Here is a 17,990-nt window from a genome sequence, read left to right on the forward strand (position 1 = left end):
GGGGGAGGGCGGCTCTGCTGTTCCTGGTGTGGATGTTGGGGAAGTAGTCTCACAAGTGTCTGAGCTGCTTTCTGGGCTCCGCGTTCAGGATGTTGAGTCATTTCTCCAGGACGGGGAACGGCAGAAAACTCCCAGGAGTGATTGTTCCTGCCAGGAAGCAGTGGATTATTTTCCCGGCCGCCTGGCACTGAACAGAGACGAGATGGGCAAGAAGCGGAGATTTAGCATGGCTACATGGGGCCCCGGCAGCAGGTTTAGGGCCCCTCCTGCGATCTCCAGGCTCCTCCGTCTTCTGACCATAAAGCTTAATCCCTGTACAATAATAAGTTCTGCTATATTTTTGGGTTTCAAAGTCTCACTATTTCAAGATCTCTGCTTGCTGTCAGTTAATGGGAATATTCTTGGTTACATGCAGAGGCTGAAAAGCTGCCCAGACTGAATACGTTTTTGTTTTTTATGGCTGAAAGTTTGTTACAATGTATCAGTCTGGACAATCCTCTGTGAGCCAAACACAGCAGCGCAAATGTCTCTCCTCTGGATAGTTTGTTACATTGTGTCAGTGCAGGTAAAATGTATCAGTTTGGTGTCCAGGCTGATTAGGTCACAGGGGATACAATTATAACAAATACTCAACTGAAGTATTAGTTCAGGATGGGTTTTTTCGTCTCTGCAGCAAGCAGAGATCTTGAAAATAGTGAAAAAATTAACACAAAGTACATTAGAAAGTTACAGAAAAACGGTGAAATTCCTTTAATCCGGCATCGGTGGGACCTGATAAGTGCTCAGTATTTGTTTATTTAGAAGACCAGAGAACTCCGAAAATAAAACATCCCTGCAAGGATCGTCACCCAGCTTTCCCCACCCTTTGAATGGCGCATTCTCCTATATTGAGCCGTCTAGTCAGACTTTGCCTCTCAGGACTCTGGGAAAGCTGGGTGATCGCCCTGTGTGGGCTGAAATGTCACAGAAATTGTACTGTCGGAATTATTTCTCCTTATAAATTTGCAGGTTAACGTTCAGGATGTTTTTATTTTTAAAGGGGAAATCCACGATTATTGACACAGCAGAAGACGACATGGGGGAGGGGGCTGAGAAAACCTCCCCCCCCCCCCCCCCCAATGATTCCTAAAATAAAAGGGGACTCCTGTTCCTTAAAATAGTTCTAGTCTGAGATTTCTATCACTTGCCCAATAAGATGTCGTATTAATCAGTGACGCACCCAAAGTGGCGCAAAGACGACGATTCAATTATATTTCACTTTTACTTCTCATTAGGCAAATATTGGGCAAAATGAAGACTTCGAGGAGGCGCGGAAGAAAGCCCTGAGTCTAGGGGCAAAGAAGGTAACACCCCGAATATTAATACTGCGTCCCGGAATATTCTGCAATATATGTCAAAGAGCCGCCAAGGTCTAGGGGTCAAAGAGCCGTCATGACGTCATCGTGAGATACAAACACCATAAATACCACATATAACTTGTTGTTTGTATCTCACGATGACGTCATGGCGGCTCTTTGACCCCTAGACCTTGGCGGCTTTTTTCAAATATCCAGGTGTATCGAGCAACACTGTGTGATTTGTGTCCAGCCTGAGGAAGAGGCTTGTCCAGTGTCGAAACGCGTAGCCCTTTATCATTATTATTAAATTCATTGCTTCATTTCTACTTGGCATAATCTCTCAATCTGTTGACGTTTTACGTAGCCGCGCCGTGTATGGTCCATTTTTTCCTGTTTGTTGCGGTGACCTCCTTGTCTACCGGTCTGGATCTTGGCAGCAGCTCGTCACTGACTTACTATTGATTACATTTACATCAGGGTTGTGTCTGTTTTGTTTTGTACTTTCTCTACCTAATGTGTCCCACCATCTCGGGGTTATCGGCACTATGTGGCGCCGGGCGTCTCCAGAGCGTGATGTCCCTCCGATGTGCCGCCCTTGTTGATGATGTCTGATATCTGACCCTGGTCCTTCTCCCTCCTGCAGGTCTTCATCGAGGACGTACGGAAGGAATTTGTGGAAGAATTCATCTGGCCGGCAGTCCAGGCTAATGCCATCTATGAGGACCGGTATCTTCTGGGCACGTCACTGGCGCGTCCCTGTATTGCCAAGAAACAAGTGGAGATTGCCAAAAGAGAGGGGGCAAAGTTCGTCTCCCACGGGGCCACCGGGAAGGTGATTATTAATGTTCAGATTTTATTGGCTCCTAGGGGAGCCGATAAGTGTAAATACCCCCGGCCCCGCTGGTTTATGTCTCCACTATAATCAACTCTTCGGCCTCCGGCCGTACTAGGGAACGAAGATCGGAATTCTGCTGTCAAGTGACAGCTGCAGTCCACAAGATTGCCTGCAACTCTATGTATTCCTGTGGACTGCAGCTGTACAAAAAGTCTCAGTGTAGCCCTGGCCTTCTACAACGCAGCGATCAGCCCCTCCCCCGGTACACCCAGGTACACCCACAATCTCTACCAAAACGTTATTATTTATGTCCAGAAACAACTAGCACAAAATAATCTCCAGGAGCAGGGAGACAAGTCATTTTAAATGGTCATGTTTTAAGACGGCCACCAGATGGCGCTGCAGCACAAGATTTAATGTCTGGATTTCATCATTGGGACATCTATAGCAGGAGCTGTTAGGACATGCTGGGGGTTGTAGTTCCTAAATGGAAGGATAGACTGCAGGGCGCTGGTTATGTTAATACATAGTTATTGATAAATACAAGCACTTTATATATGCACCATAATATAGGGCCCCCGGTTAAGGGGCCACAGATGTGCAGCACTTTCAGCACTAATATGCGGACACTTCTCAAGGCACCAACATGATGTCCTCTCCTTAGCGCCATACACGAGGACACAGCATAAATAACCATTCCCCAATAACTTTTTAGTATTCTAGGAATATTTTTCTAGGCTGTCGGTAGCAGCCTGTATTCTGTCTATGGAGCTGCAGACACAGGATGCCATAAAACATCCCGTCACTGCTGAGGCGCCGGACATATCCCTGCTCCCTGCTCCGTACTGCTACTGCTACTGCTGGATCCTCCTGCTTGTCATTCCCTCACCCCTAGGTGCTTGTGCGCAGACTGGACTATGTGGTTATATCTGGACATGGCCACTAGAGGGAGACACAGACCACTCTCTAGTCTCTCCCTCTGTTACTTTATATATTATAATGATCTAAATCATCTCCTAGACTTCTCATCCTCTAAACATAAATAAATATAGATGTAGCAGAGCTGAATTAGCTTTTTGTAGTGCTTCTACATGTTCACTGAGAACTCAAACTACAGATAACACAGTGAGAACTCCGCAGATAATGTAGTAGTAGTTACCTGCAGTCCTATGTAACACCACAGATAACACAGTGTAACTCTCTGATTACAGATAATGTAGTAGATGTTACCTGCAGTCCTATGTAACACCACAGATAACAGTGATAACGCTGAGTTGTGCCACATGACAGGCTCAGCTCTGTTGTGCCAGTACAGTTCACCACCTGTCCTCCACTCACCTCTTCTTCTTTCTTGCAGGGGAATGACCAGATCCGCTTTGAACTGACCTGTTATTCTCTGTATCCAGAGGTGAAGGTAAATCTGAGAAGAATGTAACTTGTCACATCTCACTGATTATTAATAGTGACCAGTGGTTTTTAGCGGTGAGATATCCGCCTCCTCGCCAAGCTCCTACTTGTCCCCCGCCGAAATACACCCGTATACCCCAAATACAAGGTGAAGAAGACCCTGCTCTTGTCTGACCTTTTTTCCCCTTCTTGCAGATCATTGCTCCATGGAGGATGCCAGAATTTTACAACCGTTTCAAGGGGCGCAGTGACTTAATGGAATATGCCAAGGTACAGGCACTCTATAGGGGCAGTATTATAGTAGTTATATTCTTGTATATAGGAGCAGTATTATAGTAGTTATATTCTTGTATATACGGGGCAGTATTATAGTAGTTATATTCTTGTATATAGGGGCAGTATTATAGTACTTATATTCTTGTATATAGAGGGCAGTATTATAGTAGTTATATTCTTGTATATAGCGGGCAGTATTATAGTAGATATATTCTTGTATATAGGAGCAGTATTATAGTAGTTATATTCTTGTATATAGGGGCAGTATTATAGTAGTTATATTCTTGTATATAGGGGCAGTATTATAGTACTTATATTCTTGTATATAGGGGCAGTATTATAGTAGTTATATTCTTGTATACAGGGGGCAGTATTATAGTAGTTATATTCTGGTATATAGGGGGCAGTATTATAGTAGTTCTATACTTGTATATAGGAGCAGTATTATAGTAGTTATATTCTTGTATATAGGAGCAGTATTATAGTAGTTATATTCTTGTATATAGGGGGCAGTATTATAGTAGTTATATTCTTGTATATAGGAGGCAGTATTATAGTAGTTATATTTTTGTATATAGGGGCAGAATTATAGTACTTATATTCTTGTATATAGGGCAGTATTATAGTAGTTATATTCTTGTATATAGGAGGCAGTATTATAGTAGATATATTCTTGTATATAGGGGCAGTATTATAGTAGTTATATTCTTGTATATAGGAGCAGTATTATAGTATTTATATTCTTGTATATAGGAGCAGTATTATAGTAGTTATATTCTTGTATATAGGGGGCAGTATTATAGTAGTTATATTCTTGTATATAGGAGCAGTATTATAGTAGTTATATTCTTGTATATAGGGGCAGTATTATAGTAGTTATATTCTTGTATATAGGGGCAGTATTATAGTAGTTATATTCTTGTATATAGAGGGCAGTATTATAGTAGTTATATTCCTGTATATAGGGAGCAGTATTATAGTAGTTATATTCTTGTATATAGGGGGTAGTATTATAGTAGTTATATTCTTGTATATAGGAGCAGTATTATAGTATTTATATTCTTGTATATAGGGAGCAGTATTATAGTAGTTATATTCTTGTATATAGGGGGTAGTATTATAGTAGTTATATTCTTGTATATAGGAGCAGTATTATAGTAGTTATATTCTTGTATATAGGGGCAGTATTATAGTAGTTATATTCTTGTATATAGGGGGGCAGTATTATAGTAGTTATATTCTTGTATATAGGAGCAGTATTATAGTAGTTATATTCTTGTATATAGGGGGCAGTATTATAGTAGTTATATTCTTGTATATAGGGGCAGTATTATAGTAGTTATATTCTTGTATATAGGGGGCAGTATTATAGTAGTTATATTCTTGTATATAGGGGCAGTATTATAGTAGTTATATTCATGTACGTAGGGGGCAGTATTATAGTAGTTATATTCTTGTATATAGGAGCAGTATTATAGTAGTTATATTCTTGTATATAGGGGGCAGTATTATAGTAGTTATATTCTTGTATATAGGGGCAGTATTATAGTAGTTATATTCTTGTATATAGGGGGCAGTATTATAGTAGTTATATTCTTGTATATAGGGGCAGTATTATAGTAGTTATATTCTTGTATATAGCGGCAGTATTATTGTAGTTCTATTCTTGTATATAGGGAGCAGTATTATAGTAGTTATATTCTTGTATATAGGGGCAGTATTATAGTAGTTATATTCTTGTATATAGGGGGCAGTATTATAGTAGTTATATTCTTGTATATAGGGGCAGTATTATAGTAGTTATATTCTTGTATATAGGGGCAGTATTATAGTAGTTATATTCTTGTATATAGGGGGCAGTATTAAAGTATTTATATTCTTGTATATAGGAGGCAGTATTATAGTAGTTATATTCTTGTATATAGGGGGCAGTATTATAGTAGTTATGTTCTTGTATATAGGAGCAGTATTATAGTAGTTATATTCTTGTATATAGGAGCAGTATTATAGTAGTTATATTCTTGTATATAGAGGCAGTATTATAGTAGTTATATTCTTGTATATAGGGGGCAGTATTATAGTAGTTATATTCTTGTATATAGGAGCAGTATTATAGTAGTTATATTCTTGTATATAGGGGGCAGTATTATAGTAGTTATATTCTTGTATATAGAGGGCAGTATTATAGTAGTTATATTCTTGTATATAGGGGCAGTATTATAGTAGTTATATTATTGTATATAGGGGCAGTATTATAGTAGTTATATTATTGTATATAGGGGCAGTATTATAGTAGTTATATTCTTGTATATAGGAGCAGTATTATAGTAGTTATATTCTTGTATATAGGGGCAGTATTATAGTAGTTATATTCTTTTATATAGGGGGCAGTATTATAGTAGTTATATTCTTGTATATAGGAGCAGTATTATAGTAGTTATATTCTTGTATATAGGGGCAGTATTATAGTAGTTATATTCTTGTATATAGGGGGCAGTATTATAGTAGTTATATTCTTGTATATAGGGGCAGTATTATAGTAGTTATATTCTTGTACGTAGGGGGCAGTATTATAGTAGTTATATTCTTGTATATAGGAGCAGTATTATAGTAGTTATATTCTTGTATATAGGGGGCAGTATTATAGTAGTTATATTCTTGTATATAGGGGCAGTATTATAGTAGTTATATTCTTGTATATAGCGGCAGTATTATTGTAGTTCTATTCTTGTATATAGAGGCAGTATTATAGTAGTTATATCCTTGTATATAGGGGGCAGTATTATAGTAGTTATGTTCTTGTATATAGGAGCAGTATTATAGTAGTTATATTCTTGTATATAGGGGGCAGTATTATAGTAGTTATATTCTTGTGTATAGGGGGCAGTATTATAGTAGATATATTCTTGTATATAGGGGGCAGTATTATAGTAGTTATATTCTTGTATATAGAGGCAGTATTATAGTAGTTATATTCTTGTATATAGGGGGCAGTATTATAGTAGTTATATTCTTGTATATAGGAGCAGTATTATAGTAGTTATATTCTTGTATATAGGGGCAGTATTATAGTAGTTATATTCTTGTATATAGGGGCAGTATTATAGTAGTTATATTCTTGTATATAGGGGGCAGTATTATAGTAGTTATATTCTTGTATATAGGGGCAGTATTATAGTAGTTATATTCTTGTATATAGGGGCAGTATTATAGTAGTTATATTCTTGTATATAGAGGCAGTATTATAGTAGTTATATTCTTGTATATAGGGGGCAGTATTATAGTAGTTATATTCTTGTATATAGGAGCAGTATTATAGTAGTTATATTCTTGTATATAGGGGCAGTATTATAGTAGTTATATTCTTGTATATAGGAGCAGTATTATAGTAGTTATATTCTTGTATATAGGAGCAGTATTATAGTAGTTATATTCTTGTATATAGGAGCAGTATTATAGTAGTTATATTCCTGTATATAGGGGCAGTATTATAGTAGTTATATTTTTGTATATAGGGGCAGTATTATAGTAGTTATATTCTTGTATATAGGAGCAGTATTATAGTAGTTATATTCTTGTATATAGGGGCAGTATTATAGTAGTTGTTATATTCTTGTATATAGGGGACAGTATTATAGTAGATATATTCTTGTATATAGGGGGGCAGTATTATAGTAGTTATATTCTTGTATATAGCGGCAGTATTATAGTAGTTATATTCTTGTATATAGGGGACAGTATTATAGTAGTTATATTCTTGTATATAGGGGACAGTATTATAGTAGTTATATTCTTGTATATAGGAGCAGTATTATAGTTGTTATATTCTTGTCTATAGGGGACAGTATTATAGTAGTTATATTCTTGTATATAGGGGGCAGCATTATAGTAGTAATATTCTTGTATATAGAGGCAGTATTATAGTAGTTATATTCTTGTATATAGGAGCAGTATTATAGTAGTTATATTCTTGTATATAGGGGGCAGTATTATAGTAGTTATATTCTTGTATATAGGGGACAGTATTATAGTCGTTATATTCTTGTATATAGGGGACAGTATTATAGTAGTTATATTCTTGTATATAAGAGCAGTATTATAGTCGTTATATTCTTATATATAGGGGGCAGTATTATAGTAGTTATATTCTTGTATATAGGAGGCAGTATTATAGTAGTTATATTCTTGTATATAGGGGCAGTATTATAGTAGTTATATTCCTGTACATAGGGGGCAGTATTATAGTAGTTATATTCTTGTATATAGGAGCAGTATTATAGTCGTTATATTCTTATATATAGGGGGCAGTATTATAGTAGTTATATTCTTGTATATAGGGGACAGTATTATAGTAGTTATATTCTTGTATATAGGAGCAGTATTATAGTAATATTCTTGTATATAGGGGACAGTATTATAGTAGTTATATTCTTGTATATAGAGGCAGTATTATAGTAGTTATATTCTTATATATAGGGGGCAGTATTATAGTAGTTATATTCTTGTATATAGGGGCAGTATTATAGTAGTTATATTCTTGTATATAGGGGACAGTATTATAGTAGTTATATTCTTGTATATAGGAGCAGTATTATAGTAGTTATATTCTTGTATATAGGAGGCAGTATTATAGTAGTTATATTCTCATACACAGGGGGCAGTATTATAGTAGTTATATTCTTGTATATAGGAGCAGTATTATAGTAGTTATATTCTTGTATATAGGAGCAGTATTATAGTAGTTATATTCTTGTATATAGGGGCAGTATTATAGTAGTTATATTCTTGTATAGAGAAGCAGTATTATAGTAATTATATTCTTGTATATAGGAGCAGTATTATAGTAGTTATATTCTTGTATATAGGGGCAGTATTATAGTAGTTATATTCTTGTATATAGGGGACAGTATTATAGTAGTTATATTCTTGTATATAGGAGCAGTATTATAGTAGTTATATTCTTGTATAGAGAAGCAGTATTATAGTAGTTATATTCCTGTATATAGAGGGCAGTAGTATAGTAGTTATATTCTTGTATATAGGGGGCAGTATTATAGTAGTTATATTCCTGTATATAGAGGGCAGTAGTATAGTAGTTATATTCTTGTATATAGGAGCAGTATTATAGTAGTTATATTCTTGTATATAGGGAGCAGTATTATAGTAGTTATATTCTTGTATATAGGAGCAGTTTTATAGTAGTTACATTCTTGTATATAAAGGGCAGTATTATAGTAGTTATATTCTTGTATATAGGGGGGCAGTATTATAGTAGTTATATTCTTGTATATAGGGGGCAGTATTATAGTAGTTATATTCTTGTATATAGTGGCAGTATTATAGTAGTTATATTCTTGTATATAGGGGGCAGTATTATAGTAGTTATATTCTTGTATATAGGGGGCAGTATTATAGTAGTTATATTCTTGTATATAGGGGCAGTATTATAGTAGTTATATTCTTGTATATGGGGGCAGTATTATAGTAGTTATATTCTTGTATATAGGGGCAGCATTATAGTAGTTATATTCTTGTATATAGGGAGCAGTATTATAGTAGTTATATTCTTGTATATAGGGGCAGTATTATAGTAGTTATATTCTTGTATATAGGGGCAGTATTATAGTAGTTATATTCTTGTGTATAGGGGGCGGTATTATAGTAGTTGTATAATCTCCAATCTGAGGATGATGAGAGTGATAGTTGTCTTATATGTAGGGTGTAGTAGAGCGTCTCATGTAGGTCTGAAATCACACAAGTCCTGCTGACAGATTATTCTCTGGCTCTTTAGCTGTGAATCTGGAGCAGCCATTGTGCAGCTTCATTGAAGGTAATGAATTCAATAATCAATCATCATTAGTCCGGATTCCACTTGTCATTTTAATTGGGTGTTAAATAACTGTTCTCACCCCTGGTCCTGGCCTGTGTCACACGTAGAGGGGTAATTAGCTCTTCTATAGATGTATAGGGCACATTTCGGACTCTTTAGTGTCTGGTCTGATCTGTAGGTGGTGGGTGCAGGTTGTGAGTCTGTGGGTGGGATTGTGATGAGCTTGGTGTCAGTGTGTGACAGATTTGCCCCCTGGCACTGCCCGAGCTGCTGATTATTACCCATTCAGAATAAACAAAGAGCGTCATTAATTGACTAACAAGCTCTTGAAAACTAATGAGAGGCCGGGAGCAGTGGGGCCGCTGGAGCGTGACGCTTCTCCCTATGTTACAGGGACGGTATAATACGCTGCAATGTCCCATCTGGGGTCCACAGTCCCGGTCCAGCAGGATACAGAATATCCCCCGAGTTGTCCTCCTCTGTTATATTCTCGGCCACTTCTTAGTTCTATCTGTTTCGGTCACTCCACTTTCCCAGGAGCAGATAGATTTTGGGACTGGTGAATTCTGGGATTATAATTTTGACTTTGTGGAAAATTATCCGCATAGCGATTATAGAGAATCGTGTCGCCTCCAGAGCTTACAATCTAATTTCTCGGCAGTACACACAGTTTTATAGGATTTTGCCAGAGTGTTTTGGTGAATATGTGAGGGGGGAGGGTCTACTCTGCGGATATAAATACATGGCCTCTGACCTGCAAAACTGCCGGAGTAATCGTAGGGCCGCAATGACCAGACCGCAGGACTAAACGTAGGGCCGCAATGACCAGACCGCAGGACTAAACGTAGGGTCGCAATGACCAGACCGCAGGACTAAACGTAGGGCCGCAATGACCAGACCGCAGGACTAAACGTAGGGCCGCAATGACCAGACCGCAGGACTAAACGTAGGGTCGCAATGACCAGACCGCAGGACTAAACGTAGGGTCGCAATGACCAGACCGCTGGACTAAACGTAGGGTCGCAATGACCAGACCGCAGGACTAAACGTAGGGTCGCAATGACCAGACCGCAGGACTAAACGTAGGGTCGCAATGACCAGACCGCAGGACTAAACGTAAGGCCAGAGTGGCGTTGTGTTTTCAAACGTTAGCAGACAATTATAAAAATTATATTATATTTTATGAGTGCAGTGCTGGTTTATAGCGGTACTGTTTGGGCACTGTATGGCGATATGTGAGCAGTGTATGGCGGTATTGTTTGGGCACTGTATGGCGGTATTGTTTGGGCACTGTATGGCGGTATTGTTTGGGCACTGTATGGCGGTATTGTTTGGGCACTGTATGGCGGTATTGTTTGGGCACTGTATGGCGGTATTGTTTGGGCACTGTATGGCGGTATTGTTTGGGCACTGTATGGCGGTATTGTTTGGGCACTGTATGGCGGTATTGTTTGGGCACTGTATGGCGGTATTATTTGTGCACTGTATGGTGGTATTATTTGGGCACTGTATGGTGGTATTTGGGTACTGTATGATGGTATTGTTTGGGCACTGTATGGTGGTATTTGGGCACTGTATGGCGGTATTTGGGCACTGTATGGCGGTATTATTTGGGCACTGTATGGTGGTATTTGGGTACTGTATGACTGTAATATTTGGGTACTGTATGATGGTATTATTTGGGCACTGTATGACTGTAATATTTGGGTACTGTATGATGGTATTATTTGGGCACTGTATGACGGCATTATTTGGGCACTGTATGATGGTATTATTTGGGCACTGTATGGCGGCATTATTTGGGCACTGTATGATGGTATTATTTGGGCACTGTATGGCGGCATTATTTGGGCACCGCTTTCTTCTGGTTTATATACACGGCGGTTTATGACCATACACTGTAGTTTTACCGTTTTCATCTTTCACCTGTAGTTTTTTTCCTGCTGTTCCTTTCATCAAAAATAAAACTATAAAGAGGAGCCCCCACCGATGTCCTGCCCCGGGGTCTCCACAGAGATTGATCTGGCCCTGGCTGAGTGCAAAGCAAGTGTTTTAGTGGAATTCACCATGTGAGGCAAAGCAAATACCCCCCCCCCCCATGGCATCTCTCCTTCTGTTCTTGTCCTCCATGCCCCCGGGCCGCAGCTTATCAAAGGGAAAACATCTCCGCAGCAAAGTGTCATCTGAAGAGTCAATGTGTAAATGAGAAGTGGGTTAAACAGATCGCTATCAGGGGGACCCTTGAAGGGTCTCATCTCCCACCTATGCCCCCTCCCCTTATAATTGGAGAGATAAACTGAACTGTCCCATCGGCCCTGGGGCTGCGGATTTATCCGGCCTCAGATAAGTAAAAGCCTCTCAGTTACTCCAGGTCTGGCTACTTATTAACTGGCCGCGGCTCCCACTGACCGGGTCCATTCACTGCCTGTCGCTGCATTCAGAGGGGCTTCTAGGCCATTCAGCGCAGGGACAAGTCATTCAGGGCACATGAAAAGATACAAATTGGGGTTTTGTCAATGGCAGGTTATAAAAACCTCAGAGGAACAATGAGAGCAATGGAAATAAAGGTACCAGGCATTGAAAAGTGGTCACGCCATTTAATGTTACAGGGTATCACTAGGTATCCGAGCCCTGAACATAGAAATACGTTATATTACGGGGTATCTGAGCCCTGGACATAGGGATACATTATATTACAGGGTATCTGAGCACTAGACATAGGGATACATTATATTACAGGGTATCACAAGGTATCTGAGCACTGGACATAGGGATACATTATATTACAGGGTATCACAAGGTATCTGAGCACTGGACATAGGGATACATTATATTACAGGGTATCACAAGGTATCTGAGCACTGGACATAGGGATACATTATATTACAGGGTATCACAAGGTATCTGAGCACTGGACATAGGGATACATTATATTACAGGGTATCACAAGGTATCTGAGCACTGGACATAGGGATACATTATATTACAGGGTATCACAAGGTATCTGAGCACTGGACATAGGGATACATTATATTACAGGGTATCACAAGGTATCTGAGCACTGGACATAGGGATACATTATATTACAGGGGACTATGATGAATCTCACTTACAATAACCATCTTCTATAACTTCTTTCTTAGTGATTAAGAGAATTCCAGGTTCATCAATTAAACACAATCCCCGGTGATGTATGAAACGCGCGGTTCCCCCGGTGATGTATGAAACGCGCGGTTCCCCCGGTGATGTATGAAACGCGCGGTTCCCCCGGTGATGTATGAAACGCGCGGTTCCCCCGGTGGCAGCGCTCGCCCTTGTTTGGTGGGAGACACATGCAGAGGGTCCTGCTGCTGACAGGGGCGATCCGCAGCGCATTATTATGGAGGACAAGTGGAGAGAACAATGAAGTGTCTCCCAGATTGTGACATGTTCATTATTTCAGCTCTGGGTCGTCTTTATATACTGGCAGCTCATAAGTGTGAATGCTGCTACAGGGACCGCGCTGCTAAACATGAGCCGGACGCCTTTCTTCTGGATGTGGGTGGCATTGGTCTATTAGGAGGAAGCTTTCACAGTGTGTGACGGGGTCTTGGGGTCTTTGTGGTGGGTGCATTGCTTACCCTTCATTGCCCAGCCCAATGAGGGGGGGGGGGTGAATCCTGAGAAAGCCGTCCGAACACCTAAGGGGGGTCCACCTAGGTCCCGGTTGGGAACCTCTTCCTCCCGTGATGAGTTTGTTAACATATTAGGGTCCCCACTGAGACGGCGGCGGTTCTGACTTATTCTAAGTAGTTGGAGCGCTCCGGCCCCGAAAGAGAAAATGGAGATTTTTTTATTTTATTTTGTGGGAAGGAGGAATACATTTTATCGGCGATTCCGTGAAGTGTGAGGGTTTTTCGCAAGGGACTTGTGATTAAATTCCCCTGGAGGGACCTCGCTTGTGTTTATAATGCATAGAATCTCGCTGCTCGCTGACTTGTACATGAAGCGCGTCCCTTTGGCCACGTCTGCGCTCTATAAGATTTGTACTTCCATTTACTGTGCGTTCTGAAAATGCAAAAACGCTTCAATTTCCCGGAGTAAAATCCAAACCGTGCAAATCGAGGATGAATTCATGAATTCTGATCAACGCGGGGCCCTGAACGTCTCACGCCAATCCATCTCTGGGTTGTACAAACTTGCCCCACATTTACGGAGCATGGCGTATCCTACTAAATGGCGCACGCCTACTAATAAATTTGCCACATTTTGTACTGTCCGAAAACCATATTCACCTTCTATGAGCAGGTGTGGGTTTGCACCAAAATTTGCGCATATCCTTCTTATATATGTGGCGTAAACTTTGTCGTCTTGGACACGACCGCTAATTTTCTCGTCAATTTCCGACTAAATTTTGTAAATTCGTTGCACGTTAGTTTGCAACTTTTTTTTTTACGCAATTTACATAAAAACCGAGCGTAAATGCCGTTATAAATTCAAGCCATTACCTGTACAAAGAGAAGGCGGGCCAGGGCAAATATCGGCGCTATGCCCCCCCAGCCCCCTTATCCGTGTATTAAATGGGCAGCTGACCCTCAGACGCGCTCCTCTTCCCCAATGCGCCAGTATCGTGGTCCCCATTGTGGGGGGAGATGCGGCTCACTGAGGCCTGAGATGTCACCCTTCGCGGCCGGGGGTCCCATGGACACCTTTGGAGTGACCACCTTTTGCACATACACCCTCAGCCAGGATCAGGTGACCCTCTTCTGTCTATGGGGCCCCTTAGGCCCACCTGGGATGTGGTTATTTAGCCCAAATCCCTTGCCTCCATTGAGCTCATTATAAGGCCGTCCCTGCTTGTAAACTCCTATAAATCACTCGGCTTACTTATAAACCAGAGAACAATGGCCGCCGCCACACAGCGTGACGAATGACAGATTGACTTGGGAAGCGACAATTCATTTTATAGATTTGTTTCCTGAAACTTCAGCGTCAGGAAGATCAGGGGCGTTGCCGGCTTTCAATGGACCGGTAGCCGCACAATAAACTGCATTTGTGCTCGTGCATATGGCGTATAGATGGGAAAAGATGACCACCCAAGGACCTTAGCGAATGGTATAATTGGACATGGTGGGAGTAGAAGGGGTCCCGGGTATCCAAAGATGTTTTTTTTCCCTTACAGAAATTATTTTACAAGGCTCTTTCGTGAACAATAAAAATGTGAAATCCGTTTTCTAATATCTTATTTCTATGCTGAGATATTAGTGCGGAAAGTTACAGGCCCAAAGCCTGAGGCTGCACTACTGAGAGATTGTGGTGACTTGTCCCCTCCCAATGTCTGTCAGTTCGTGTGATCATCCAAAATATAATCTAGATCAATGTTCACACGCAGCCAGGCAGGATATAGATATTAATGTGGACGCACAGGAGTCTCCGTGTAACCTACGAACGAAGATCGGTCGCTGTTTATAGGTTTTATTCTACACATGAATATTAATATGTAATACATCTCGTTACAGAAACATGGCATCCCCGTACCAGTGACCCCAAAGAGCCCCTGGAGTATGGATGAGAACATCATGCATATCAGGTAACCGAGGCCGAAATGTCTCCGGGATCCAATGGTGTGACCTGTTATTCCAGGAGTTATATTCATGGACACGCTGAAACTTGGGGTACAGGATAATGATACGCTGACACTTGGGGGACAGGATAATGATACACTGACACTTGGGGGACAGGATAATGACACGCTGACACTTGGGGGACAGGATAATGATACACTGACACTTGGGGTACAGGACAATGACACGCTGACACTTGGGGGACAGGATAATGACACGCTGACACTTGGGGGACAGGATAATGATACACTAACACTTGGGGTACAGGACAATGACACGCTGACACTTGGGGGTACAGGATAATGACACACTGACACTGGGGGTACAGGATAATGACACACTGACACTTGGGGGACAGGATAATGACACTGACACTTGGGGTACTGGATAATGATACACTGACACTTTGGGTACAGGATAATGATACACTGACACTTGGGGGACAGGATAATGACACTGACACTTGGGGGACAGGATAATGACACGCTGACACTTGGGGTACAGGATACTGACACTTGGCGTACAGGGTAATGACTCTGACACTTGGGTGGGGTACAGGATAATGACACTGACACTTGGTGTACAGGATAATGACAATGACACTTGGGGTACAAGATAATGACACTTGGGGGACAGGATAATGATAATGACACTTGGTGTACAGAATAATGACACTGACACTTGGGGTACAGGATAATGACACTTGGGGTACAGGATAATGACACTTGGGGTACAGGATAATGACACTGACACTTGGGGTACAGGATAATGACACTTGGGGTACAGGATAATGACACTGACACTTGGGGGACAGGATAATGACACTGACACTTGGGCGACAGGATAATGACACTTTGGGGGACAGTTCTTTTATTACATATTATATAGGAAAAATCACACCATAAATCTGCACGCTTCTCATTTCAGCTATGAAGGGGGGATCCTGGAGAACCCGAAGGTGAGTGATGATGAATAATAAAGGGGTCGGCTCACAAAAAACCTTATCACCTATCTAGAGAATCGGTTCTGATTGCCGGGCGTCCCACGAGTCGAGCGCTGTTCTATCTCCGTCAGTTCCGTAAACCTTGAATGGAGCGGGACTGCTGCTCCATTCAAACGGGGGACACTGGACCTTCGTTCCCGTGATGGATGGAAGTCCCAGCGGTCGGACCCCCAGCGGATTATACAACATGTTTTTTGTCGGCCAACCCCTTTAACCATTGGTTTTACTAACAACATAGATGCTTAAATGTCCGTAACAATGTAAGTGAACTGGAGCCTACAGGGTTAATGGACTAATCTATGGCGGAGGGGCTGCATTACTAATACGATGCTTTGTACTCCTACTCCATAGTCCCTGTTGTCCACAGCAACCAATCCTAAGCTGTGTCTCCTATTTCCAGTGTAGTTCAAATTAAAGCCGGACTCTGGTTTCTATCGGCGACAAGGCTTAGAAATTAAAGCCGGACTCTGGTTGCTATCGGCGACAAAGCTTAGAAATGAAAGCCAGTCTCTGGTTGCTATCGACGACAAGGCTTAGAAATGAAAGCCGGACTCTGGTTGCTATCGGCGACAAGGCTTAGAAATGAAAGCCGGACTCTGGTTGCTATCGGCGACAAGGCTTAGAAATGAAAGCCGGACTCTGGTTGCTATCGGCGACAAGGCTTAGAAATGAAAGCCGGACTCTGGTTGCTATCGGCGACAAGGCTTAGAAATGAAAGCCGGACTCTGGTTGCTATCGGCGACAAGGCTTAGAAATGAAAGCCGGACTCTGGTTTCTATCGGCGACAAAGCTTAGAAATGAAAGCCGGACTCTGGTTGCTATCGGTGACAAGGCTTCTAAATGAAAGCAGAACTCTGGTTGGTTGCTGTAGGCCACAAGGCTTGGAATTGAAAGCTGGACTCTGATTGGTTGGTATAGGCAGCAAGGCTTATAGGGGCATTAACAACTAGAACCGTTATGGCGTGACCACGGAATATGCCATAAGTGCCTGATCAGTTCGGGCCCTAGAGCTGGGATCTGCACCTGTCACCAGAAAGGGGGACATCTGACCCCCGTCCCGTCTGTTAAAGGGCCGCCACATCCGTGCAGATAATAAATGGAGCGGTAGCAGTGAATGTGCGCAGATCTCTTCATTCATTTCTATGGGAGTTAAGGAAACAACGGAGCTGCGGGCTCTCCCCTGACACCCACCATCGGGGGAGAGTCGGGAGACCCAGATACTTTAGATCGTCTGCCGATCCCACCAAAATTGGTGGGTGTGGACGAGGTTTATCTTACGTGTACGGCTGTCTATAGAAAATAAATCTAGACTCTGATTACCATAGGTGGCGAGACGGTGGACATCCCCTTTAAGCGTGGTGGTCATGTGACCGCTCTATAATAACACTAGAGCTTGTTAGAAGTCTTCTGTAAACTGTAATACAGACCACAACCTGTTTTCTGTCCTGAGGAGCTTGCAATCTAGAATGAATGATCTGATTGTGCGGCAGTGATCGGCGCGGACACGTTGTCTTCATCCTCTTGTCAGTCATGGGAGCTGCTGCAGGTAAACGATCTGTCAGCAGTAATTACACCATCCGTCAGGATGAGCGGGTCTGCGGGGGATGAGCGCCGCTGCTCGAGTGTGCAGGAGCCCGAGGGGACAATCCACTTTGTTCCAATATTTAGATAAACGTTTCAGTCTTTGATCAGTTCGTCA

General features: G+C 41.3%; 1 protein-coding gene across 1 annotated transcript in view; it reads left to right on the forward strand.

The window, feature by feature from the left end:
• ASS1 (argininosuccinate synthase 1) overlaps positions 1-17,990 on the forward strand; it is a 55,981-nt gene that overhangs the window by 13,156 nt on the left and 24,835 nt on the right. Inside the window, exons 4-9 of the mRNA XM_075834662.1 lie at positions 1,275-1,343; positions 1,981-2,169; positions 3,530-3,586; positions 3,775-3,849; positions 15,184-15,254; positions 16,216-16,246. Of these exons, the coding sequence (XP_075690777.1) occupies positions 1,275-1,343; positions 1,981-2,169; positions 3,530-3,586; positions 3,775-3,849; positions 15,184-15,254; positions 16,216-16,246 (492 nt within the window). The remainder of the gene's footprint in view (positions 1-1,274; positions 1,344-1,980; positions 2,170-3,529; positions 3,587-3,774; positions 3,850-15,183; positions 15,255-16,215; positions 16,247-17,990) is intronic.

This window comes from Rhinoderma darwinii, chromosome 8 (assembly GCF_050947455.1).
Source record: "Rhinoderma darwinii isolate aRhiDar2 chromosome 8, aRhiDar2.hap1, whole genome shotgun sequence".
Classification (NCBI taxonomy): Eukaryota; Metazoa; Chordata; class Amphibia; order Anura; family Rhinodermatidae; genus Rhinoderma; species Rhinoderma darwinii.